The following is a 26,534-nucleotide window of genomic DNA, read 5'->3' on the forward strand; positions in this document are numbered from 1 at the left end:
GAATTATTAAAAGAGAATTGAAGAGTACAAAAAAGGTGTCCAAAAGTGAGGTAGATTTTAATCGGAGATGGACAACCTGTTCGAACAAAGTGACAGAAAGCACTATAAAAACCATAATGGAAGGTTTTCCGAAAAAGGAATTATCTGATGCACGGCGCATTTAATCAAAAGTTGGGACGCGAAAAACTATATGATTACGCTGCCTTGAGGGAATCAGTTCGAACAAACGTTTCACTGTTGAATCGACAACAAAAATATGCGGCATTCTTATGAAAGTTGTGAAAGATGGAACTGGAGGTATTTTTTTGACGCTCCCGGTGGAACTGTAAAAACGCTTTTGAACGCGTTGATTTTGGCAACGATGCGTTAGCAGAATGATATTGCACTTGCTTTATCAGGAATTGCAGCTACGTTGTTAGAAGGCATGTTGGATTTTCGTTGATTTGCATATTCAATGGATACTTGAGTGCTGAATGAGCAGTTCGACCTGCTCACTGTTTTGCAAACAACTATTACTACGTTTATACGTAGCCTATTCGCAAATAAAAATTATTTGCAATTAACTAACTCACTGTTTATAAGTCGGAAAATTTATGTTTTTATGTGATGCCGGATGGTAAACTTTAATAAATTGGTAGTAATGTTTTTGAACAAAATATGATAAATTTTGTATTTTTTAAATGCAAAAATTATAGAATCTAAAATTCATATTTGTCTCGCAATCCAATTAATGCAAAAACACAAGAATTATTTAAAAAAAAGTCTTAATAAACTAAAAATGTTAAAATAGTGTCGTTAATCAGGAATTGTTTTCGTGAGTTAGCTATTCGCAAATAAAAAATAAATTCACTGTTTATGCGGCAAATTTTTCTAAATGCAATATTTTTATTTGCGAATAAGCTGTGCGTATAAACGTAGTATATGTCAACAATAGAAATGCGAGTAAAATATGAGTAAACTAGCACTTTTTGCTCAATATTTGGTCAGATAAAACTCGTATAACTTTGTTATTTTTCTTTCGAAATTGTTGTTTTATACCTTATTAGAAAGATAATTTTGTCTAGAAGCTTAGGTTTATTGAAAATGTTTAAAAAACAGTATTCGAATATGGATTTTTTTTAAGATATCGGAAAAAGTACCATTATTTACCCAATTTTACAATTTTCAATCGATTTCCGGCACGTGTTCTAGTTATCCGATTGCACTTAAATTTTGCAGTAGTTAGTTTTAGCTGCTGATGAACAAAATAAGACCCACCCAAAGCAAATCTATTTTTTAAGGGCATGTCTAGTGTGTACATCGGAGACCTCACCTATCTTCGCTTCAAGAGGACCGCCTGAACGGGCCTCCCTCACTATTATACCGTCGGCTTCATCCCATATCGGGACAGTATCCACTTAAAAGACAGTCCGTATCCACTTAAAAGTCTATTTTGTAATTCTTCCTTTAAACCCTGAGTATCAAGTCCCAATTCCGTTAACTTGGCCCTAAGAGTGTTAACAGTCATGCCTAAAGTTTCCTCACGTTCCATAATTAAATGTCTGCGACGCGAAACAACCGTAAGCAAATTCAAAATAATAAAATATAGTTACAACAATAAATAAGAGAAACATAATAATAATGTAATAATAAAATATACAATGATAATAACAACGTTTAATTACTGCCGTTGCGTAGGGCAATACAATTATCTCAAATTATTAAATTATTCACACTATTTTAAATTTATCAAAGATAAATTTTTTTAATTTTATTTTTTTTTCCTTTTCTCAACATAAATTTTATCTTCTTTAAATCTTCGAATTTATTTAGAAATTCATTCTTCAAAACATAGATAAACATTGATATAGGCTTTTATTAAGTGTATATCTTATATTTATGGGCCTCTCCATTTTCCTGTTACAGTCCTTTAAACTTGGGTCTCAAATATACTGATATTTTTTTTCTAAGAATATTATATAGCTTGCCGAAAAAAGACCGTCGAAGCCCGTCCAATGACTATATACATCATTTAAAGAAACTTCTGGGGAATGTCTTTGTAAAAAAATTGTAGCCGCCAGCACTCGCCGAAATACTTTTTTTTATTTTTATGGAATTTTTTTGAAATATTTTTTTTTTATTATTGATTTTTATATATCTAGACCCTACTGTAACTTGAAATATAGTAAATACAGAAAATTTTATTAAAAATTTAGTTTCAGAAACACATGAAAACGTATTTTTTTAATTTTTTTATTAATGATTTTCATATATCTAGACCCTACTGTAACTTGAAAAAAGTTTATATTGATCTATAAAACATTTTTTTTGGAATCGGAGACACCAATTCTATATAAAAAGAGCGCCAAATAATTTTGTCCACCTAGATTTTGATTTGGAACCACAGTGTAAGCGGCAGGAACTTCAGCCAACATCTAATACGCAGCAGCACACACTTCTTACCAAGGCGAATCTACTAAGGTGAACTCACCAGAACAGCTGACTTTTATTCTTGAATTCGCCGACTTCGTTCAACTGTCAAAATTCCTTATTTGTTTACAATTGTTAGCTGTCATTAAATTATAATTTTAGTTTGTGAAATTTTTGTTTTTGCACAATAATGTATAAAAAACGATTAATTTATCACTAAAAAATTTAAGTATTATAGAATAAATCAATTTCTTTAGCACAGTTTTAGTTTTAATTTGTTTTTATTGTTAATAACTTCTTGCATGTATTGTCAGCCATTGGCCGGACGCACATCTTTAATACTTAAAAATTTCATTCATTCATTCATACACAAACTTAGATTATATACAGAACAATGTTGTCGGAAATGAAAAACATCTTTCTAATGACACGTAAAATGCATAGGTTCTTTATTTATTGGTAATAACTTTGATCTTGTACAGGCGGCCTTTGGCCGGGTGTACGTACATACAAGAATTATATGGTATTTTTTTCCAAATGTCGAAATTTTACAGCATGATGTGAATTATATGAAGTACAAGTTGTTCAATGACCAATTCAATTCCAATTTAAACTTGATTTTATTGATAATTTTCTTCTTTTGGTGCTGATAAAACTTTGAAAATAATTACAAACTAATTTTTTTACAATTTGTATTTATAAATGACAGCCGATTTTGACATTTGGACGAATTTTTCACAAAAACAAAAGGCATGTTGTTTTTGCATTGTTGTATTTGTTGCCGTGGCGCTGTCACCTTATTAGATTCGACTTGCTTCTTACTCGTCACCAGTGTGACCAGGGGTTATTTCACTAATCTACAAGTTCACAATTACAGGTGATTTTGCCTGTAAAATTGTGTACTTGTGAATAATTGTGTTTCATCAAAATACAATTACAAGTTTGTAGCTAAAGTGAATTTTACAAGTCACTAGTCTACAAGTCATACTTCTTCAAGTGGTTTTGTTTTACTAAACTAAATTTGCACTTGTAAACTTGTAGAATTGTAGAAAAAAAGCTTAGGGTCGACGGAGACCCTTAAATTGAAATAAAATTTGATTTTTAACTATTTTTTAATAAAAATTAGTTAAAATAAACATAAAATCCAAAATTTTAATAATAATTAGCATTATTTCGTTTTTTTAAATCGAATTTTTTTTTTGCTAAATATGATATATAAGTGGACCGTTTATCGAAATAATCGAAAATCTGGGCTTATAAAAAACACGAGTTAGGTCCTTTCTATATTAAAGTAACGATTTATTTATTTTTAAATAGGTTTCATATATACAGAAGTTATGCCACCTAATTTTAAGGCGATTGATGTAGGTTATCATATGGTCGGGCTTCAACGACTATACTTTCTTACTTGTTTTTTTTGCATTTGGGAATAGCCACTTTGGAAATCTAAACATATATAGACAATTCTAAATTAGTACTCAAAATTGCAAAAGTATTTATTTTTATCAGTCCCCGCACATTTTCCGATAGAATGGGTATAAACAAGTAAGAAAGCTATATTCGGCTGTGCCAAATCTTTATACCCTTCACCAAATTATACTTCAAAATACAAATTTTAAATATTTTTAAGTAAACAAAATTTGTTGTTTTTTTAATTTTTTGGAAAAAAATATTTTTCGATTTTTTTTTAAATTTTAAAATTTTTTTTTAAACTTTTAAAAATTTTTTTTGGTTTTTTAATTTTTTTTTTGGTGAAAAAAAAATTCGGGTTAAAAAATATTTTTTATATAAGAAATATTATTGAAATATGTTATATTGCGTTTTTATAGGATATTTTAGCATTTTGAGTAATAATAAATAAGAATTGTAAAATTAATATCACAATATATATGTACAAGAACTTGTAAGAATTGTAAAATTAATATCACAATATATATGTACAAGAACTTGTAATTGTAGAAATTGTAGGTTACAAGTGCAAAAAGCTACAAGTGTTGTGAAAATTTTAATGAAACACAATTCATCAGCACTTGTAAGAATTAGACTTGTAATTGTAACTTGTAAACTTGTAGAATTGTAGTTTAGTGAAATAGGCCACAGGTCTCAAAAATTTTTGCAGCTAAATCCTATCCAAAATAATGCAAACATTTTTTTAATAATATTATGAAGAAATTCTTCACTATTTGTACCTCTGTTTCTACAAATTATGTTTGATTACACTATACAACAAAATCAAATTTTTTCCAAAATTATAAATTGTGATAGAGGATACAAAAAAAAAGAGACGAGTATCGGCGTTTTGAAAGTTTACATCTGAATTTCATTTGAATTTCATATTATACAAAAATATTATCCGTAACATTTTACATAACTTTGCTGAACACATTTTATACATAAAATGTAAGGATCACATGGTTTCTTATGACTATTAACAATAAGAATGTGCCAGAGTTGGGAAACTTTAACCCACCCTCAAATGAAATTCAAATGTAAACTTTCAAAACGCCGCACAGTGGTATGAGTATAAAAAAAGTGGGAAATAAATCTGTAACTTCTAAACCCTAACGCCGATTTAAATGAAATTTCACATGAGTAAAGAGGAAGTGTAGTCGAGTTTAAGTTTTGAATTTGTACCTCATGAACCCCCCAGGACCGGGACCAAGGGTTCCCAGAGTAGGACACCTCGGGTATGTTCAATTTTTAAATAATCTTATAATCTTATAGCTTAGGAGATATTCGCATTTGAAAATTTAATTTTCAACATTTTTACCCACCCTACACCAGTTTTTTGGTGACCGCGGTTCCAAATATTCTCCGATTTTATCCATTTTTCTTTTATAAGATTAACAATAGATCTATATATCAAATAAAGAAAGAAGTGTTTAACAATCATGACTGAGTCCAAAGTTACATGCATTTGAATATAAAAAAATTAAAAAAGGCGATTTTTCGCAATTTTTTTGGGAAAAAGTACTTTTATTCTTTTTAAGTTATAATTTCAAAGCGATTGGACGCTTTGAAATTATATTTGTGTCTAGTGATAAATACAAAAAATTTGCAAAAGCAATTTTGTTTAAAAAAAGAAAAACAACTGGTTTAAAAAAAAAATAATAAAAAGTGTTAATTCCTTTTGTTTGTTTTAAAAGAGCACATGAATTCTCATGATGAGAGGAGGCTCAGTATGAACGGCAGAAATGCCTACATATTTCTTAACGGGGAGAGTGATCAAAACAAAAAAATAAATGACCCCAGCTACAACAAAAATTATTTAACCGCCAAACCAGCTGAGAGAGCACGCTCTTGTTCCCCCGTGATACAATTACATGAACAAAATAATACACAAACAATATCACCAACCAATTTATGTTTAGAACAAAGCATAAAAGAAAGTATGAAAAGTTTAAATACAACAACAACTATACCAGTTTTAAAAACACAGACAAATACTGTTAATAAACAAGCTTGTGATCCACTATCAAAAAATAGTGAGAGTTTGAATATTTTTAACACTAAACAAACCACAATTAATAATGATGGTACACTGAAGGGCGCTATACCAAAAAAAAAGATAAGTACATTGAAATCACCAGTACTACCAGGTATGCTTAGATATGTAAGTATTAACAAAAGAAATTTAAGTCCCCAAAATAATGGAACGTCTGTCAAGAAACAGAAGATAGTTGATAATCCATTGATAGGCAATCGTTTCGCACTCTTGAGCGAGGATAATAATAAGAGTATAAAAGATGGTGCTTACGAAAAGAAATCATTAAAGCCACCACCAATATATCTGCGTGAGTCCAGCTCGAATAATTTGGTCAAAACATTTGTTGAACTCATTGGAAAAAATAATTTCCATATTGTTCCAATAAGAAAAGGCGGTGTGCAAGAGACGAAAATAGTCGTATACACTGAGGATTTTTATAGAAAAATCTCTCAATACTTGAATGATAATAAAAGGAATTTTTATACCTATCAACTGAAAAGTAGTAAAGGGTTGACAGTTGTCATTAAGGGCATAGAGTCCAGTGTTGAGACTAATGATATCAAGGAGGCCCTGCAAGAATTGGGCTACGAAGTAAGAGCTGTAGTTAATATATTTAACAAAGATAAAATTCCTCAGCCAATGTTTAGAGTCGAGTTGGAGCCAGAAAAAAATAAATTGAGGGGAAATGAAACTCACCCAATTTACTCAACACGATATCTGTTAAATCGTAGAATAACCATTGAGGAGCCTCTTAAAAGAAATCGTCCTGTCCAATGTGGCAATTGTCAAGAGTTTGGACATACTAAAAATTATTGTACCTTGCGAACAGTGTGTGTGGCATGCGGAGACCTTCATTCTTCATCACAATGTGATATCCTAAAGAATGGTCTCAGAAGAAAATGTGGTAACTGTGGTGGCGATCATTCAGCCAACTACCGCGGGTGCCCAGTTTATAAGGAGTTATTGAACAGATTGAGAGAGAGGCAAAAGCTAATAAGAGGGAAAACATCTGAAGTACCAGCCTACAAATTTGAAAACACCTATCCACCAGTCAATTCTGAGGTTCCGCTATTGAACAAGCAAGCAGCCTCAATAAAATTAAATTCACAATCCATTCAAATTGATCAGCCTAAGAATGTAGCAGGTTCTTATGCCAATGTTTTGAGAACGGGTTATCAGCAGCCTGGTGTTCCCCAAAATACGGGAGGGTTGGAAGCACTTATGCAAGCGCTTACCCAGAATATTACCTCTCTTAATCAAAATATGACAAATTTTATGTCATCCATGCAAAACACAATACAAGAGCTTTTAAGAGCGCAGAACCAAATGATACAAATCCTCTTAACAAAAAAATGAGTTATTTGAGACTATGTTTCTGGAATGCAAACGGTTTAAACCAACACAAATCAGAGATATCCCACTTCATGCAGAATAAAAACATCGACGTGCTATTGGTTTCGGAAACTCATCTTACCAATAGGTATAACTTTTATATTTCGGGTTATACATTCTACTGTACAAATCATCCTGATGGTAAGGCACATGGCGGCACTGGTATTTTAATTAGAAATCGTTTAAAACATTATCCCCTAGATGAATTCTCAAAAGACTATATGCAGGCAACATCCATTCATTTGGAAAGCTTTGCTGGAGATTTAAATATAAGCGCGATCTATTGCCCACCACGCTTTTCAATGACCAAGGAGAAGTTTGAAGAATTCTTTAGCACGCTAGGAGGTCGCTTTCTGGCATGTGGCGACTATAATGCCAAACACACTTACTGGGGCTCTCGACTAATGAATCCCAGAGGTAGACAGCTTTATAAAGCATTAGTTGATCGCAACAATGGCCTGGATATTGTGTCCCCTGGACAACCAACATACTGGCCTGCTGATCCTAAAAAAATTCCTGATCTCATAGACTTTGCCATAACAAAAAATATTAATCGAAATTCAATATCTACAGAAATGTCATATGATTTATCTTCTGATCATTCCCCAATTATAGTTTCTTATTACGGGAGGACTAACATTTCAAAATTTCATACTGAAACATATTACTTTAAAACAAATTGGCTTAAATATAAGAAATATATAAGCAGTCATATCCACACAGATCTTTGTATTCAGTGTGAGGAAGATGTAGATAAAAGTGTCAATGACTTTACGTCATTAATTGTATCGGCACTAAATCATTCAAAGAGTCAAATATTTCCTAAAACTGATATGCACATTTCCAACTCAGATATTGAACGACTTCTTTTAGAAAAGAGAAAACTCAGAAGAGAATGGCAACAAAGTAGATCACCTGCTGCAAAGCAGAGGCTGTCTGCTGCTAGTAAAAATCTGAAAAAAGCCCTTCAATTAGAGGAGGATCGCAGAAATAGAAATTACATTCAAAGTTTAACAAATACCAAACACACAAATTTTTCCCTTTGGAAGGCAACGAAAAATATCAAGCCACCGGTAGAGGGGCAAAGCCCTTTAAGGAAAGCTGACGGCACCTGGGCTCGCAGCACGGAGGAAAAGGCTAAAATATTTGCCGATCACTTAAGTACAGTCTTTCAACCAAACTCGCCAACTACTGTTTTTGAACTTGTAGAGCCACCTGTGTCAACATTATCTAATGATGACATATTAGATATAAGCCCAGAAGACATTAACGAAGTAATCAAGGATAATATAATATTAAAAAAATCACCTGGAAATGATTCTGTTACACCTACTATGATTAAAAACCTACCGAGTGTGGCAATAATTGTGCTGTCTACAATATTTAATGCGATCTTTAAACATGGAGTTTTTCCGACAAATTGGAAAACTTCTCAGATAATAATGATACCAAAGCCAGGTAAGGACTTGACCGTACCATCCTCCTATAGACCAATAAGCTTGCTTCCTTGCTTATCGAAACTGTTCGAAAAAGTGTTCCAAAAGAAAATCATACCATTATTACATGAGAAAAATATAATCCCAGTTCATCAATTTGGTTTCCGGGAACGCCACGGAACAATAGAACAAGTTAATCGTATAACCGGAGAGATAAGAAAATCCTTTGAATTAAAGAAATATTGTTCAGCTATATTTTTGGATGTCGCTCAAGCCTTCGACAAAGTATGGCACAAAGGACTGGTATATAAAATAAAATGTTTGCTGCCACCATCTACTCATAAACTATTGGAATCTTATCTATCGGACCGTATATTTACAGTTAAGTACAATGATTACGTGACAAGAGAATATAGGATTGGAGCAGGAGTACCACAAGGAAGTGTTCTTGGACCTACCCTCTATTTGATTTACACCTCTGATTTGCCTACGAGCGATGAATTGACTATTTCTACATTTGCTGATGACACCGCAATTATTAGCTCGCATGAAAACCCATATATAGCATCTAGTGTACTAGATGGCTACTTAAGATGTGTTGAAACATGGTTAAACAAATGGAGAATACGTGTAAATGAGTTAAAAAGCAAACATGTTACGTTCACACTGAGGAGGGGATGCTGTCCACCTGTCACACTTAACAATGTTAATATACCTCAGTCCGATTATGTTACATACCTTGGTATTCACTTAGATAGAAGACTTACATGGCGCCGTCATATAGAAACCAAGAGACTTCACATGAAGTTAAAAGCATCTAGCCTTCACTGGTTAATAAGTGACCAATCAAAGTTAAGCCTGGACTATAAAGTCACCCTGTATAAAATCATTTTAAAACCAATTTGGACATATGGAATCCAATTGTGGGGAACGGCCAGTAATTCCAGTATTGAGCTTATACAGAGGGCCCAGTCGAAAATTCTTAGGACCATGACGGGTGCACCATGGTACATAAGAAATGAAAACATCCACAGGGACTTGGAAGTGCCACTAGTGAAGGATGAGTTTAAGAAGGTCCGCGATAAATATATACTGAAACTGCAATCACACCCAAATCCGCTTGCTCGGCTTCTCGCACAGAGCCAAACCAGATCAAGGCTTTGTAGAGGAGATCTACCACCCCGCTAAGATGTGGTCCATCCATCAAACAATGCTCTCTTTAGAGAGCAATTAGTTTTAATTTTAGTTATAAGATTTAATCACTTATTGTTAGGCCTAATGATATAGGCAGATTCAATAAATAAATAAAAAGTTAAAAAAAAAAAAAAAAAAAAAAAAAAATCTAAAAATTTTCTAAGAGGATGTATAATGAAATTGTACTTTTTGAAAAGCTAACTTTACCCCAAATATTTTAAATGAAAAAATCATTTATAATTGTTGATACCGACGGGATCAGGTCCATTCAAAAAATGCCTATTTTTTATGTAAAATTCAACTTTAGGGCAAAAATTCTCAAATCGCATACTCGATATCAAATCATAGTAACCTATTTTAGATGGCCCAATAAGTTCTTAATTATCTTGTAAAGGGTATTTTTGGTTTATTCGTTTATTGGATATTATAGCCAATAAACGAAAAATCCCATTTTTGGGATTTTTCAAGATTTTTTTGGGAATTGCGGGATACTTGATAACAAATTTCAAAATTTGTTTTTATTTTTATTTTTCCATTTTGAATAGAAAAATCTACATAACTGTGAAATTTCACTAAAAAATATTCATAAATAAAAATTTTATTTCAATTTGAAAAATTTGTATCTATGCAAAATTCAATAAAAAACATTTTTTGTCATATTTTTCAAAAAAGTATTCCATGAATTGTCAAAAGTTATATACATTTTTGAAAAGTAGACAAAATCCTCTATCCATTGATATATAACATGTCTACCTTGTGTTTTTTACGTGTCAAATAAATTAGGGAAAACTTAACAACTCGCTGAGAATTTACCTAGCACTGTTATTTACATTCATAAAAATGTTGTTATGTAGGCAACATGCTTTTTATGAATTTCTATGTTAGGTAAATTTTTCAAATTGAAATAAAATTTTTATTTATGAATATTTTTTAGTGAAATTTCACAGTTATGTAGATTTTTCTATTTAAAATGAAAAAATAAAAACAAATTTTGAAATTTGTTATCAAGTATCCCGCAATTCCCAAAAAAATCTTGAAAAATCCCAAAAATGTGATTTTTCGTTTTTTGGCTATAATATCCACAATAGGGGCGGGGTTATCGGAACCCTTTACAAGATAATTAAGAACTTATTGGGCCATCTAAAATAGGTTACTACATTTTGATATCGAGTATGCGATTTAAGAATTTTTGCCCTAAATTTGAATTTTACATAAAAAATAGGCATTTTTTGAATGGACTTGATCCTATCGGTTTCAACAATTATAAATGATTTTTTCATTTAAAATATTTGGCGTAAAGTTAGCTTTTCAAAAGGTACAAATTTTATACATCCTCTTAGAAAATTTTTAGATAACTTAAAAAGAATAAAAGTACTTTTTTCCCAAAAAAAATTGCGAAAAATCGCCTTTTTTATTTTTTTATATTCAAATGCATGTAACTTTGGACTCAGTCATGATTTTTAAACACTTCTTTCTTTATTTGATTGTAAATCCTATAAAAGAAAAATGAATAAAATCGGAGAATATTTGGAACCGCGGTCACCAAAAAACTGGTGTAGGGTGGGTAAAAATGTTGAAAATTAAATTTTCAAATGCGAATATCTCCTAAGCTATATGAGATAATTGATAGCTACGACGAGGAGATTCTGTATGTGTATTTTTTTTTAAATCGGAACACAAACGAAGAAATAGTATAGATTTAAAAATTGAACATACCCGAGGTGTCCTACTTTGGGAACCCTTGGTCCCGCTCCTGGTGGGGTCATGAGGTACAAATTCAAAACTTAAACTCGACTACACTTCCTCTTTACGCATGTGGAATTTCATTCCAATCGGCGTAAGGGTTTAGAAGTTACAGATTTATTTCCCTCTTTTTTTATTCTCATACCACTGTGCGCCGATACAAGTGTCTTTTTTTTGTCTCCTCTATCAAAATTTATTGGTCGGACCTCGTAATTATTTTTGGTGTTGTATAGAGTTATATAAATAAAACCACAACGAACTCAAAAACAAAACAAAGTATTTATTCTCTTCAAGAATCATAAATTAAAATTATAAAACAAAAATTAAAAATATATATTTCCCCTTGTAAATGCATCTCTAAACTTCAGAGGGCTTGCGGCACGTCTTAACCCCAACCGATTTACCTAAAATTTATTCAGTATGATTTTTTACTAATGTTCACCAAACTGGGGTGTAAGAATGGCCAAAATCCAACTTTAGTTTATTAAGGGCCACCATAGTGCACAGGCTTTAATTTATTGATCCTCAGTACTACATAATTTAACACAGCCCCGCTTTCTCAACTGCGTGAGTTTCGTCACTCTAAATCATTGGTCTCCAGCAGTACGCCCGCGTGCACCGTCTATGTGTGAGTTATTTTACAAGTGTTGCCAGTGAAGGATATTTTCATAAGAAATTTGGTTCAGTGTACACACATCGTAACATTAGAATACGAGGCAAATCTATTGTTGTGAGAGTTTGATTAACAATGCTCTAAATCATACATTTCGTTCTTTAGAATCTAAGTATGTTCATTAGAGTGCCACAAATTAGGTTTATTTTTGATTTTTGGAGCTTAAAATGTATATATTTAAATAAGGCTTAGATTTTCGAAATTTAATTTTGCCAATTATTATTTAAAAAAAAATCACATCACTTTGTAAATATTACCATAAAAATTCCTGAAAAGTGAGATTTTATTTTAAGAATTTTACGTGTCTGCTCTTAGTATCGAACACGGTCTGTTTGGATACCATGCAGGCTAAACCCTTCGACTATAGCAGAATGTTTGTTTTCCTGTTTAAAAAACAATTTTTATTTTCAAAATGAGTTTTTCAACAATTCAGTTGAATTCCATTGGTGGTGAAAATAGTTTGCTGTAAAATAAATGCTGTTTCTTAATTACATATAATGTTATGCAATTCTTGATTTTTCGAAAATGTACCCACAAATGGGTACATAATTGTATTTTTTTTATCTTACTTATTAATTAATCATCCTTCGCCTGGGTAACGATCTTGTAGCGATGCGAGGGATTATACACACTCTGTGGTCAAGACCCCCTTTGTGGTTGAGCATGTTCTTCTGACACTTTCACTAAGGACGTCGCACAGTGGTATGAGAATAAAAAAAGAGGGAAATAAATCTGTAACTTCTAAACCCTTACGCCGATTTGAATGAAATTTCACATGCGCAAAGAGGAAGTGTAGTCGAGTTTAAGTTTTGAATTTGGACCTCATGACCCCACCAGGAGCGGGACCAGGGGTTCCCAAAGTAGGACACCTCGGGTATGTTCAATTTTTAAAATGATCCTATTTCTTCGTTTGTGTTCCGATTTAAAAAAAAATACACATACAGAATCTCCTTACAGCTTAGGAGATATTCGCATTTGAAAATTTAATTTTCAACATTTTTACCCACCCTACACCAGTTTTTTGGTGACCGCGGTTCCAAATATTCTCCGATTTTATCCATTTTTCTTTTATAGGATTAACAATAGATCTATATATCAAATAAAAAAGTGTTTAAAAATCATGACTGAGTTCAAAGTTACATGCATTTGAATATAAAAAAATTAAAAAAAGGCGATTTTTCGCAATTTTTTTGGGAAAAAAGTACTTCTATTCTTTTTAAGTTGTCTAAAAATTTTCTAAGTGGATGTATAATGAATTTATACTTTTTGAAAAGCTAACTTTACGCCAAATATTTTAAATGAAAAAAACATTTATAATTTTTGATACCGACGGGATCAGGTCCATTCAAAAAATGCCTATTTTTTATGTAAAATTCAAATTTAGGGCAAAAATTCTCAAATCGCATACTCAATATCAATTTTTTTATTTGCGCAAAAACGTTCAGAAAAATTATGATACCCGAAAATCAAATGAAGTGACCCGGTCACAAACGAACTCTAATGTACATACATACAACGAATCTTATGGTGTTCTGTTTACATTTTCATTGAAATATCGATGTTCAGGTAACCAATTAAAATAAAGAAATAATTTCTTTTTCGATTGCTTGCTGTGATATCATAATTTCGTTCATTGCAATGCTCTATGATACACGAAATTTTGTTGTTGTTGTCTGGCACGGAAACAAATAATACTGATGGTGTTCCAACACAGGAACAGGCGACATATGGAGCCATAGAGAGCCGTGGTAGCAAAACGTGTTGTCCTTTAAGTATTGTTGCTTCGATGACTTTATGCATCAGGTTTTTTTTTATCGCAAGTCGGGTGCCATTGGAGATTGTGAGGCGGTAATCCTGGTAATTCCAGTTGGATAGTTGACGACATCATCTTGGGAAGTAACAAAATCCACCGATTTGTATGTCATCATTCGACATATTCGACAGCAATATCACTTTGAATCTTAAAATTCAATTCGTCAACATCAATGTTTTTCGCAGCCAATATAACACGTTAGCTCAACCAATCATGATTTTGTGCAATGTTTGGAAACACCTTTCGGATGAGTTCGGATTTTGATTCAGTGAACTGGCAGAAAACGATGGGAAATTAAATGAAGCCGTTCGAAATGTCAATCGGGATTTTTCCGTTGCCAATGTCCAGGAATTCTTTGTAAAATATTTTTCCAGATTGAACGTTCTGCAGCTCGACACATGTTCACAGTTTGAGTTTCAATTGGAGTTTCTTGATGTGTTTCCACAAAATGGACGACTTCAAACATGCATTAAGTTCATCGGTTTGCGTTAACCGTGGAATCACTGGCAATTTTTGCCGAAAATCACCTGCCAACAGATAAGGCATCGCAATCACATTGTTTTTCGCGTCGCATGCTTGATTAAATGCGTCGTGCATCGGACGATTGGGAGCTGTCATCAATCACATGTCCTCAATTAATATCAAAGCCTCGTTGAAAAATTTTCTCTCCCAGTTGCAAATTTGGATTTGATGTTCTAATACACATCTGATGCAAAATATCATCACACATGGCATCTTTGTACTTACTTCATAAATCAGTCGGTTTATCTCAATATGCTTCCCATATGTTGAGATGTACATACGTATTTGATGAGCATTGGACGAAAGCACTGCATCTCCGAGGGAGTATTTCCAATGAGTGTCATTATCTAACAATCGCAAGCGTTGACACGCTTCTCTATACGCTACACAATTCAACATTTAGTTCGTAAATCAACATTTAGTTCGTAAATCTCGGAATGATGTTGGGTCACGAACGTTGACTAATAGCAAACGCAAATAGAAACAATCATCGTTTCATGGATGGACTGTGTAAATGAGACCTAATGCGCCGTATAAAAATAAATGGGGGCAACCTGGAACTGGATTTTCTTGTTTCCGCCGTTGAAATTTCTTTGTCGAATGATTCCAAGTAATATCTTGGCATTTCGGAGTATAGCAATTGTAGATGCCTTTCAATCAACTCGTAATACATTCTCCTCAGTAAAGTACACTTTTTGGCCATTTTCCAGATGTACGGCTAAATGAACAACAGTTGGATGTCTTTCATGAATGGCAAATGAAAAATGCTCCAAATTGTTTCGTTGCTGCTAACATAGCGGCCCATTTGAAGTTGATTGACTTCATCGTTGGAATTATCCGCACTAACTCAGCCAAGTCACTGCGTTTGGTTACATATTTGCAGATGTATTTGATAAGTGTTCCGATAAGTCGTAAAAAGTGGGCGTAAAAGTAGGCGTGGTCAATTGTTCTTTCCGTAAAAACCTAAGTTGGACTATGACGAACATTTGACAAAAAAATTTCCAAATCGGTCCAGCCGTTCTCAACTGATGCAATTACCAACGAACGACATTTGATTTTTATTTATATAGATTTAGTTTTACTATTTATAAGTTACTTAAATTAATTACAAGTAGTTATTCAATGTTAATTGTTTAATGTCACTTTCGGTTGCTGTGCGCACTTCTTTACTTCTTTACTTCGCGACTGTCTCTTCAATAATGTCCTTGTCTTTTCTGTTCTTTGTGTTTCTATGCCTGTCTATTCAATGTGCGTACATGATTTGTATATAGTGTCCATTATTCCGTCTGTAACTACTAGTGAACATTAGGGTTGTACCCTACATAGATATGAATTGTAGTATTTAGTTTGTATGGCAGGTGCAACGCCCAATATTTATAGCCCATTCTTGTCTTAAATATTAATATTGATGGCAGAATTACCCGTACAAAATTTATGGAGTCTTATTGTATCCCATATATTAGATTTTTATACCCTTCACCTTCGTGAGAAGGGTATATATAAGTTTGTCACTCCGTTTGTAATTTCCACAATATAATTTTCCGACCCTATAAAGTAAATATATTCTGGATCCTTATAGATAGCGGAGTCGATTAAGCCATGTCCGTCTGTCTGTCCAGACAGAAGATTTGGGATCCAAATCTTCAACAATTCTGTCAGACATACTTTCGAGAATTTTGCTATTTAAAATCAGCAAAATCCGTCCATAAATAACGGAGATATGAGCAAAAATCCGAGACAACCTCTGAAAATTTCATCAAAAAACACAATGTATTGCATGCTTTGACAAAAAAGCAACAAAACGTATGTTTGGATGTGCATGCTGTGCGTATTTTGTTTTTTTTTGTTTCTTTTGGCGTTGTTGTTGTTTTTTATACAACTAAACGTATGTTTGGTTGTTGTTGGTTTTTTTGCTTTGCGTATGTGGTTTTGTTTTGACAAAAAAGCAACAATACGTATGTTTGCATGCTTTGCGTATTTTGTTTTTTTTTTGTGTTTCTTTCTTTTGGCGTTGCTGTTGTTTTTTATACAATTAAACGTATGTTTGGATGTGTGTTGGTTTCATTGCCTGGCGTATTTAGTTTTTTCTTTTTATGTTTTGTTTCGTTTCGTTTGGCGTTGTTGTTGTTTTTTGAGTTCTTGATAAATTTAGGATGCTGTACGCTGAAAGTGGGCAATGTACATACATATATACTAATTATAAAAAATAATAATTCATCCATAACAAAGGTGAAGGGTATATAAGATTCGGCATAGCCGAATATAGCACTCTTACTTGTTTTAATTAACATCATATGGGAGGTGTCACGCCCTCTGTGGCTACTACTACCATTTTTGCCTCAAATATTTATGGAAACGGCGGAATTGCTCATGTAAAATTTGAGGATTTTTAAAATTAACTTTGTATGGGAGGTACCTTCCAGACATACAGGAATATACTGTAAATCGGTGCAGCCGTCTATAGACTTGAAACAAATAAACATACAAACACACATTCACTTTTATATATATAGATAAATGTGATAAATGAATTCTTTCGGCCACGAATTTAACTTGGCGATGTATAAAAAGTTACAGAGCTTTTATGAATTAATGAGGAGGATGAAAACAGTAATGCATTAAGAAATTTCCCAAACGAGTCATTTTTTTCTTCCACTTTCTTTTATAATAGACATAATGGTTGATACAATTTTTAATTTTTGTCAAATATATGAACTATGTAAACGTTCCTCGATGCTTTCATATTCTTCTTTGATTTAGTGGGACATTTATAAAAATTAATATATTTAACAGTTTACATACCCTTTGCTTCGACACATCCACATAACGCAAGCCAAAATAGTCCTTCTCCTTTATCTTCAATTGATCACATATAAAATCTACAAGATAGCTTCCTCTATGGAATGGCTGAAAAATAATTAAAATATAGGTATAAATAAAGATTATAAATATTTATTAGTATATTATGTATTGGATTTTTCAAAACACCAATTTAAAATTTTTATAAGTTATGTTAAAACCATAAAAAATTTAAGGTTATCTGGATATATGAAAGAATAAAAGAAACAAAAATAGTCAAATAAAGTCAGAATCAAAATTTAGTATAGCACACATTTTCATCTATGAAGCTAAATATTTCAATTATAGAAGGAAATTATAAATTTGAATAAATTAAAAATAAATTTAGAGTTTAATCTGTTATTACCTAAAAACTACAGTCAAAATTTAGTATATAGTTGATGGATTACGCTCTATTTTATATCACCAAAAGTCGAAAATAAAATGTTTATATTTTGTTGGTCCCCCATTCAGCATAATTACGGCCATTAATTGCTTTTTCATAGAGTTTCTAAGATATTTAGTTATATCTTTAGTAATTTACACCCTCTCTTCCTTTCAAGCGTGTTCGAAGTTCATCCTTAGATGAAATGCTTCGTTTTCAATATTCCGGTCTAAAATTTCCCACAGGAGCTCCATTGGGTTAAGGCCTGGTGATTGCGGAGGTGAATATAACTGCTTAGGCACGTTATACAATAATCACTCCTTAACAATTATTGCGGTGTGCTATTGGTCATTGTCTTTTACAACGACCCATGGTGTTACAGGACCTAATTTTTAATTTTTTTTTTTAATATTTTTAGGTAAACAAAATTTAATTTTTTTTTTTAATTGTTTTTAAAATTTTTTTTTTTTGAAATTGCTTTTTAATTTTTTTTCCAAATTTTTTTAAATTTGTTTTTTTTTGGAAAAAAAATGTATGACAAAAAAAAATTTTTTATGAAAAAAAAATTCGGGTTAAAAATATTTTTCCCGATTTTGACCCATTGTAGGTCCAACTTATCTACATCGTTGCAATGGACTTTGAAATATCTATCATTAGATATCCATATTGTCTATATTAATGACTTAGTAATCCAGATATAGATCAAAAATAGGTCAAAAATCGAGGTTGTCCCGGTTTTTTGCTCATATCTCCGGTATTTATGGACCGATTTTGCTGATTTTAAATAGCAAACTTCTCGAAAGCATGTCTGACAGAATTATTAAAGATTTGGATCCCGAAGATATCTGGGGTCTTCAAAAAATTGATTTCAACAGACAGACGGACAGACAGACAGACAGACAGACAGACAGACAGACAGACAGACAGACAGACAGACAGACAGACAGACAGACAGACAGACAGACAGACAGACAGACGAACGGACGGACGGACATAGCTTAATAGACTCTGCTATCTATAAGGATCCAGAATATATATACTTTATAGGGTCGGAAATGAAAATTGTAGAAATTACAAACGGAATGACAAACTTATATATGCCCTTCTCACGAAGGTGAAGGGTATAAAAACAAAAAACAAATTTATATTTCTTTAAGGCATTAAATATGGAAATAAATACTTTATTAAAGATACTAGCAGATTATTTTAAACTTTTTAATTATGAAATTGTGAACATTGATTAATTATTTAAGGTTTTTTAAGAAAAAAAAAACTTCTGTCAAAATTTATTTATCGGTACTAAACTAAAAGGTGGCCGATGCTACATCATCATCAGTTTGAGGTATGTTCAGTTGATCCTACGTGATTAATGAAGTGATTAAGATTTAATCATGTCAATTTGAAGTGATTAACAAATCATTTAAATGTATGGATAATCATCACGATTTTGAAGTGATAAGAGCTTAATCACGTTTGAAATGATTAACTCTGCAAATGTGAACATAGTATTATACCCTCAAGCTCTATCAACGTTGCCGAATATTTGCTTAATCAAGTGGTCTTATGTTACACAAATCTTTCCAAAGTTCGATATCATTGTCAGTGAACGTGGCTAATTTGAAGTCAGACAGTGCATGATTGACGCATTTATTAATACGCAAAAAGTTTATTACCATATCAATATTTTGTGTTTATCATTAGCGAAGTTCACTATTAAGTGCGAATGGTCATGTATCATTTCAAATGCAAAATTTTACAGTAATCCAATAGCAAAATACCTAAAAAAACCTATACAATTTTGCATTTGCAATGATGCAAGGCCATTCGCACTTAATAGTGAACTTCGCTATCATATTTATTAAATATTTTGCAACACTTACGTACGCGGTTAATAACATTACTTGTATATATTTTAAGATCATGGACTTTGTCTATTTCAACGTAAATATTATAAATGTCATCCTCAATATCACTTTCGACAGCCGTTTCAAAATCAGATTCGCCATCACTTTCAACACCACTTTAATCTAAGTTAATATTTTTTTTTATTTATTTATTTATTTGTAATACAAAAAGCCTTCAAGGCCAAAAACGTATTAGATCAATTTCCTTAATATTATTTTAACATTATATTACATGAATATTATTTTAACAATATATTTTTTAATAAACAATTTAATAAGCCAAAAGTGTATGTTAAACAAAACGTAAATAAAAATTAATAAGTTATATTAAATTCATTCGAGTTGAAATTGAAATGTACACCTTTGATTCTTTGATATGACGTATAGAATTTGTTTCAAGACTCCCTATCAGTGGAGGCACACCATTTGCGTAACTAACAGTGAGTAAACGTTATATATTTATTAATTGGCCATATTGGGAAAATGGTTGAGAAGACGTAAATCATTTGGTAAAATATTCCAGTATCTTGCAGATCTTACAAGGAACGATCGTTCAAAAACAGAACATGTTATAAGCGGTATAATAAGTTGTGGATTTCTCGTAGATCTTAAAAACATAAATCGTCCAAGAAGATAGTTTGGAATACCATATTTGATAATCTTGTAAAAATATATTAAATTTCGGAGTTTTAGATACTGTCTGAAAGAACAAGATAGAAATTTGATAATAGCTTGAGATATGTGTTCATGATATCCAATACAATAAACAAACCGCACAATTCTCTTGACAACACGAAAGATTCTGTCCAGAATGTGCGAATTGGTTCCAGAGTAGACCTCAATGCAGTAATTTAGATGAGACATTAACAAGGCGTGGGCTAACGTATACCTTATTCTCGTAGGCAAGTATAAACTAGTGTGGTAGAGCCTTCTGAGTCCAAAAGTTAACCGAGAGGAAATAAGGTCAATATGTTCATCAAAATTGAGAAACGTATTATACTATTTTTAACAACGTTAGAATTTATTGTTGCTTCCTTTTTTGATGCAACTTTGCTGGAAGTATTTTACTGGATTCTAGCGAGTAAACCGTTAACGGATCCTTAAATATTGTTTGCCACCAAATTATGCTTGTTATTTTAGCATTAAAAAACACTTGTCAAATTGTCTTCGACATAAGCACTACGTGCATTTTACTAAAAAACGCAATATATCCTTCTACGAGGTAATATTTATTAACAATAAAAAAAGATCTTCGTCCCTAATTTAAACTTGAAATTTGTTTGTTTTATTTTTATAACAATTCACGGTGGTAAATTCCGGCCAAAAATGTTTTTTTTTGTTTTTTTAATTTTTATAAAATTTTGATGGTAAATTTTTCTTAACACTTCAGAATATACAGTATCATAATTATTTTGGCTATAAAGTAACTATATGGTTATTTATAGAGCTGTAAAGTCAAAGATTTTTTCTTGTCATTTTAATATTAGAAAAATGTGATTTTTTTACTTTTGAATTGAAGTAGCCTGAGCTTTTTTCTTTAAAGTTTTTTTTTGCAAATTAGCACATGCTTTTATAAAACAGTTAGCAGTTAACCATTCTACGTAGTTATTAAGGAGTTTTTGCGTGTTATTTTTATATACAAGTGAAATGATTTGGAACTAGTTTAAAATCTATAGAAACTAAATTAAAAAAAAAAGTTTGAAAGGCCAAAACAAATTAAATGGGGCTATTAGAGCTTAAGCGTAAATTACATCTAATACTGTAAGGTATCAAGAGTAAGTACTATACATTTCAGCTGCAATTATCTGCCATTCTCATAACCAGAACGATTTTAGTGCCTACATATTTTACACATTTTTTTTGTATTTTTTTGGTCAATTTCAAAAATTATGTAAGTTTGAGAGTTATTTACGTCTATGCTGAATTGGCCAAACCATGTATTTGTATGTCGAAATTTTTTCAATCGATCATTTATGTTATTTTTAATTAAAAACCTTATTGAAGCCATTTACAAAAATGACATACTTTTTTCGATACTTTTATAACGTAAATTTTAATTTGGCCAACTCCTATATGCAATTTATAATATTTTTTGCGATGGATCAAGTCTGTTTTTCTTAAATGTACACAAAATTTCAAATTTTACATGAATAACCTAACTTTTTCGATTATTTCAATACGTCCACGTTTGTTTGGCCAAACCCTGTATATGTATTCCGAAATTTTTACGACCATTTATTTCAATCACTTATGTTATTCTTAATTTTTGGACTAAATTTCAGGCATTTACATGAATAACCTAATTTTTTCGATGCTTTTAAAAAGTCCATGATTGTTTGGACAAACCCTCCATATGTAATCCGAAATTTGAATTACCGATTTTTTTTCGATCACATATTTTATTCTTTATTTTTGGAATAAATATCAGCCGCTTACATGCAATTTGTTGGTACTTTTAGAACGTCCATGCTTTTTTGACCAAACCCTGTACTTGAACATCGAAATATTTATCGATCGGTTGGTTATGTTATTCTTAATACAAATAACAAATTTCAAACATTTTTATGAAGAAATAAAGAAGTTATGGATTTTTGGCCGGAATTGACTACCGTGCAATTTTGGAAAACTTGGATTGATGCCAAACATTTGGTCCTAGCGAACCGGATTTAAAAACGAGTACTGGATCTTTGGGCATCATTGACTCCATCATCCCCTGGCAATAATACAGTCCACCGGCAATATATTTATATTTATTTTTCATAAAATAAGGTACGTAAATATATTTCAATTGTGAGCTTAAGTGAAGTGATTAAATTTCGTTTGATTTTAACGCGAACGCACATACACTATTCATTTGTGTTTTATTTCATTAAATTCTTCGGTTTTAAAAAATAGTGACACTATTTATTTCATTTGTCTAAAACTTAATTTATACGGACAATAAATAAAAATTAGTATTTCTTACATTTTCTTTTGTGCGATTATTTGTTTACAGATTTCCATCTGTAAATTACAATAACAATAATATATTCTTCTTCTTACATTGTATTGGTCACCCTACGGTCGGTCAGTTTGACTACAACATAGTTTCGGGATATATTTTTGTTAAATTTTTTATATTTTTGTAATAAATTTTTATATATTGTCGATAATTGAATAAGGAAAATGCCCATAACTCCACTTAATAGATTCATTAGAGCATCTGATGCTCTTATTGCTTTTGAGGCAAATTTTAATGATTTTCCTGAGGACATTCATAATGTTTATACCTTGGAGGTTCAGAGCGCTGAAATAAAATTGTTATGGGAGAAAGTTAAAACAACATATGAGGCCTGTTTGGATTTTTGGAGAATTCTGATAGAGAGCCTAGTGATGTAGATGTAGACGCGTCTAAATATCAGGTCACATACGTAGCCTATATGAAATGTTTAGGTTCGATTAATGAGAAGGTGAGCAAATTTAAATCGGTACCGAACGCAAGTGATTCGCCAGTAGTGAATTCTGATTCTGGGCATACTTTGACTCTACCCCCTTGCGATGTCGACGCATTTGGAGGGGATTATGATTCTTGGCCGGCCTTTAGAGATTTATTTACGGCGATTTATATAAAGAGCTCGCGCCTTAGTAATGTAGAACGCCTTTGTCATTTAATACGTAAGACCGAAGGTGAAGCTAAAGATATTGTTTTGAAAAGTCCGTTGAGTAATGAGGGCTTTGAAGTAGCCTGGCGGGATCTTAAGATTGCATATGAGAATCCTCGTATGTTAGTAAACAACCAACTGAAACTTCTGTTTAGTCTGCCTTCCTTTGACAAGGAAACTAGTGCCGGACTTAAGACCTTAAAACGCGGTATTAATAGTTGTCTTACATCCCTTTCTATTTATAAAGTGTCTACGGATAATTGGGACCCAATTATCGTCTTTATATGCATTCAAAGACTTCCTTCATCGACAGTTTCTCTTTGGGAACACAGTGTAAAGAACAAGACGGCTCTCTCCCTTTGGCAAGATTTGGATAACTTTCTGACGGAAAGAATTCTGACATTGGACTGTCTTAACAATCTTAAGGGTAACGTTTTGGAAACAAAGTCAAACCACGTGAAATATTCTGTACCTTCTGACGATGTTACTTCTTCGAATATTTCTTGTATTTTATGTCCTAACCAATCTCACTTTTTACGCACTTGTCGACGATGTAAGAGTCTTCCAATAACTGACCGAATTTGAGCTGTGAACGAAAATAACTGTTGTTCTAATTGTCTTTCAAGGACACACCATGTCAGCAATTGTAAAAGCAATAATAATTGTTTAATTTGCGATAATCGACACCATACTATGCTTCATCAAGAGCCAATAGAAAATTCAAACGTGGAATGGCCTACGACTTCCGGTCAGAGTTCTGCTGAGGTTCTTCGACCCACTAACTCGTCACCGACTTATCAACGACCTTCTACTTCTACTAATGTTACGCAAACTCGACAAGTATTTCATACACGTCAAAATCAATCTGTTATCTTAGGAAATGCATCAGTAAATATCATACATAATGGCAATAGGTATCAGGTCAGAGCTCTTATTGATTCAGCTTCGGAATGTTCATTTGTTAGTAATCGATTACGAAAAAGGTTTAAACTTCCCACGCATTCTGCAAATGCTAAAGTTTCTCTGAAGATCGGCTCTGATTTGGATTATTCTGTAGTACTGAATACAACGGCCTTTGTTTTGGCAGATATATCGGAGAATTTGCCTTCGATTTCTGTAAACGCCGACATTAAAGGATTATTGCCAAATCTTCATTTGGCAGATTCCAATCCTTTCCATAGCCGGCCTGTTGATATTCTTATCGGGGCTGATTTATATACGCAAATTATGTTACCGGAAATTCGACGAGACGTATTAGGGTCATTATTGGCTCAGAGAACAATTTTTGGTTGGATACTGACAGGTTCAGTTAATTCTATATAATTATCAGTTAATGGTATTTCACTAACTCGGGATTTCATAAAAGACCTAATGCTGTCATTTGATTATTCCTCTTTTTATTACTATGGATCTACATCTATGAATTAAACACAAATGAATTCAACATTTTAACTAACATTCGAATTGTATATTTACATTATCATTAAAAAAGCTCATTGAAATATATTTACGATTTACCCTAGTATGTATTATTTTACTATATTCTTTATAAAAACAATGCCTTTAATGGTCAGTTGATGGATCTGTCTAAAAACCATTGCCCGCAAGGGTCAGTTGATGGATCTGTCTAAAAACCATTGCCCGCAAGGGTCAGTTGATGGATCTGTCTAAAAACCATTCAGCTGATGGATCTGTCTAAAAACCATTCAGTTTATGGATCTGTCTAAAAACCATACCTATGCTATTAACATTACAACATACATTAGTGTTGCAAGGTGGCCGGCAATGTTTAGGTTGCATCCTTTTGGTAATAACTACATTAAACGTATTATACTATTTTTAACAACGTTAGAATTTATTGTTGCTTCCTTTTTTTATGCAACTTTGCTGGAAGTATTTTACTGGATTCTAGCGAGTAAACCGTTAACGGGTCCTTAAATATTGTTTGCCACCAAATTATGCTTGTTATTTTAGCATTAAAAAACACTTGTCAAATTGTCTTCGACATAAACACTACGTGCATTTTACTAAAAAACGCAATATATCCTTCTACGAGGTAATATTTATTAACAATAAAAAGAGATCTTCGTCCCTAATTTAAACTTGAAATTTGTTTGTTTTATTTTTATAACAATTTTGGAAAACTTGGATTGATGCCAAACAGGTCCAATAATAGATCCCTGTGGTACTCCACATGTAATATCGACAATATCCGAATAGATTCCTTGTACACCAACATACTGTGACCTTCCTTTTAAATAAGAATTTATCAGTCTACATGCCATCACAGAGAACTTAAACTTCTCTCTTAACTTTCAAATAAGAATAGAATGATCCAAACGGTCAAATGCTTTTGAAAGGTCCAGTGAAACCATAACACAATTACTGTTCCTGTTTAAATTGTCCCTTATAGTATCCGTTATACCTAAAAGCATGCCAGTAGTATTATGTCCTGTTTTATATGCATATTGAACGTCACTAATAAGATTTTGTTGAGAAATATAATCGATAACCTGGGCCTTCAATACGTGTTCCATGACCTTAGAAATAGCTGGCAAAATGCTTATTGGCCGAAAATCATTGGCAGATTCTTTTTTAGGGACAGGAACAACGCGGGAGAGTTTCCATTGATTAGGATAGGTAGACGTGGTAATTATCATATTAAATAAATGCAAAACAGGATCCAATATGTATGGGAAAACTAATTTTATGAATTTAATTGTCAACCCATCAGTTCCTATGCTGTTTGAATTAACCTTCGACAGGGCTCTAAGTAGTTCATCAGTGTATATAGGTTTAAATGAAAATCCGTCAATATGTCCACTCAAAGATTCAAAATCAAATTCATTGGTAACATTGCCATTATTTACAACAAAAGACCGGTTCAATTCGTTAATGTCAATGTTCGAGAAGTTAGAAGAGTTGCTTTTGCCATATCCTGCATTATCCAAAATTCTCCACATCTTTCTACTGTCAGCACCATCAAACAGCCTCATATAGTGGCATCTTCTAAACTTTCGTATTAAAGACTTCATTATTTCTTAGACGACAGTAAATTCTGCGATTCTCCTCCGTTCCCATATCTCTAAATCAGTCA

General features: G+C 32.2%; 1 protein-coding gene across 2 annotated transcripts in view; it reads right to left on the reverse strand.

The window, feature by feature from the left end:
• Frmd5 (FERM domain containing) overlaps positions 1–26,534 on the reverse strand; it is a 192,649-nt gene that overhangs the window by 126,616 nt on the left and 39,499 nt on the right. For both annotated transcript variants that reach the window (XM_065500555.1, XM_065500556.1), the window contains exon 2: positions 17,472–17,576. In XM_065500555.1, coding sequence (XP_065356627.1) covers positions 17,472–17,576 — 105 coding nt within the window. The remainder of the gene's footprint in view (positions 1–17,471; positions 17,577–26,534) is intronic.

The sequence above is a fragment of the Calliphora vicina genome, chromosome 2, assembly GCF_958450345.1.
Source record: "Calliphora vicina chromosome 2, idCalVici1.1, whole genome shotgun sequence".
Classification (NCBI taxonomy): Eukaryota; Metazoa; Arthropoda; class Insecta; order Diptera; family Calliphoridae; genus Calliphora; species Calliphora vicina.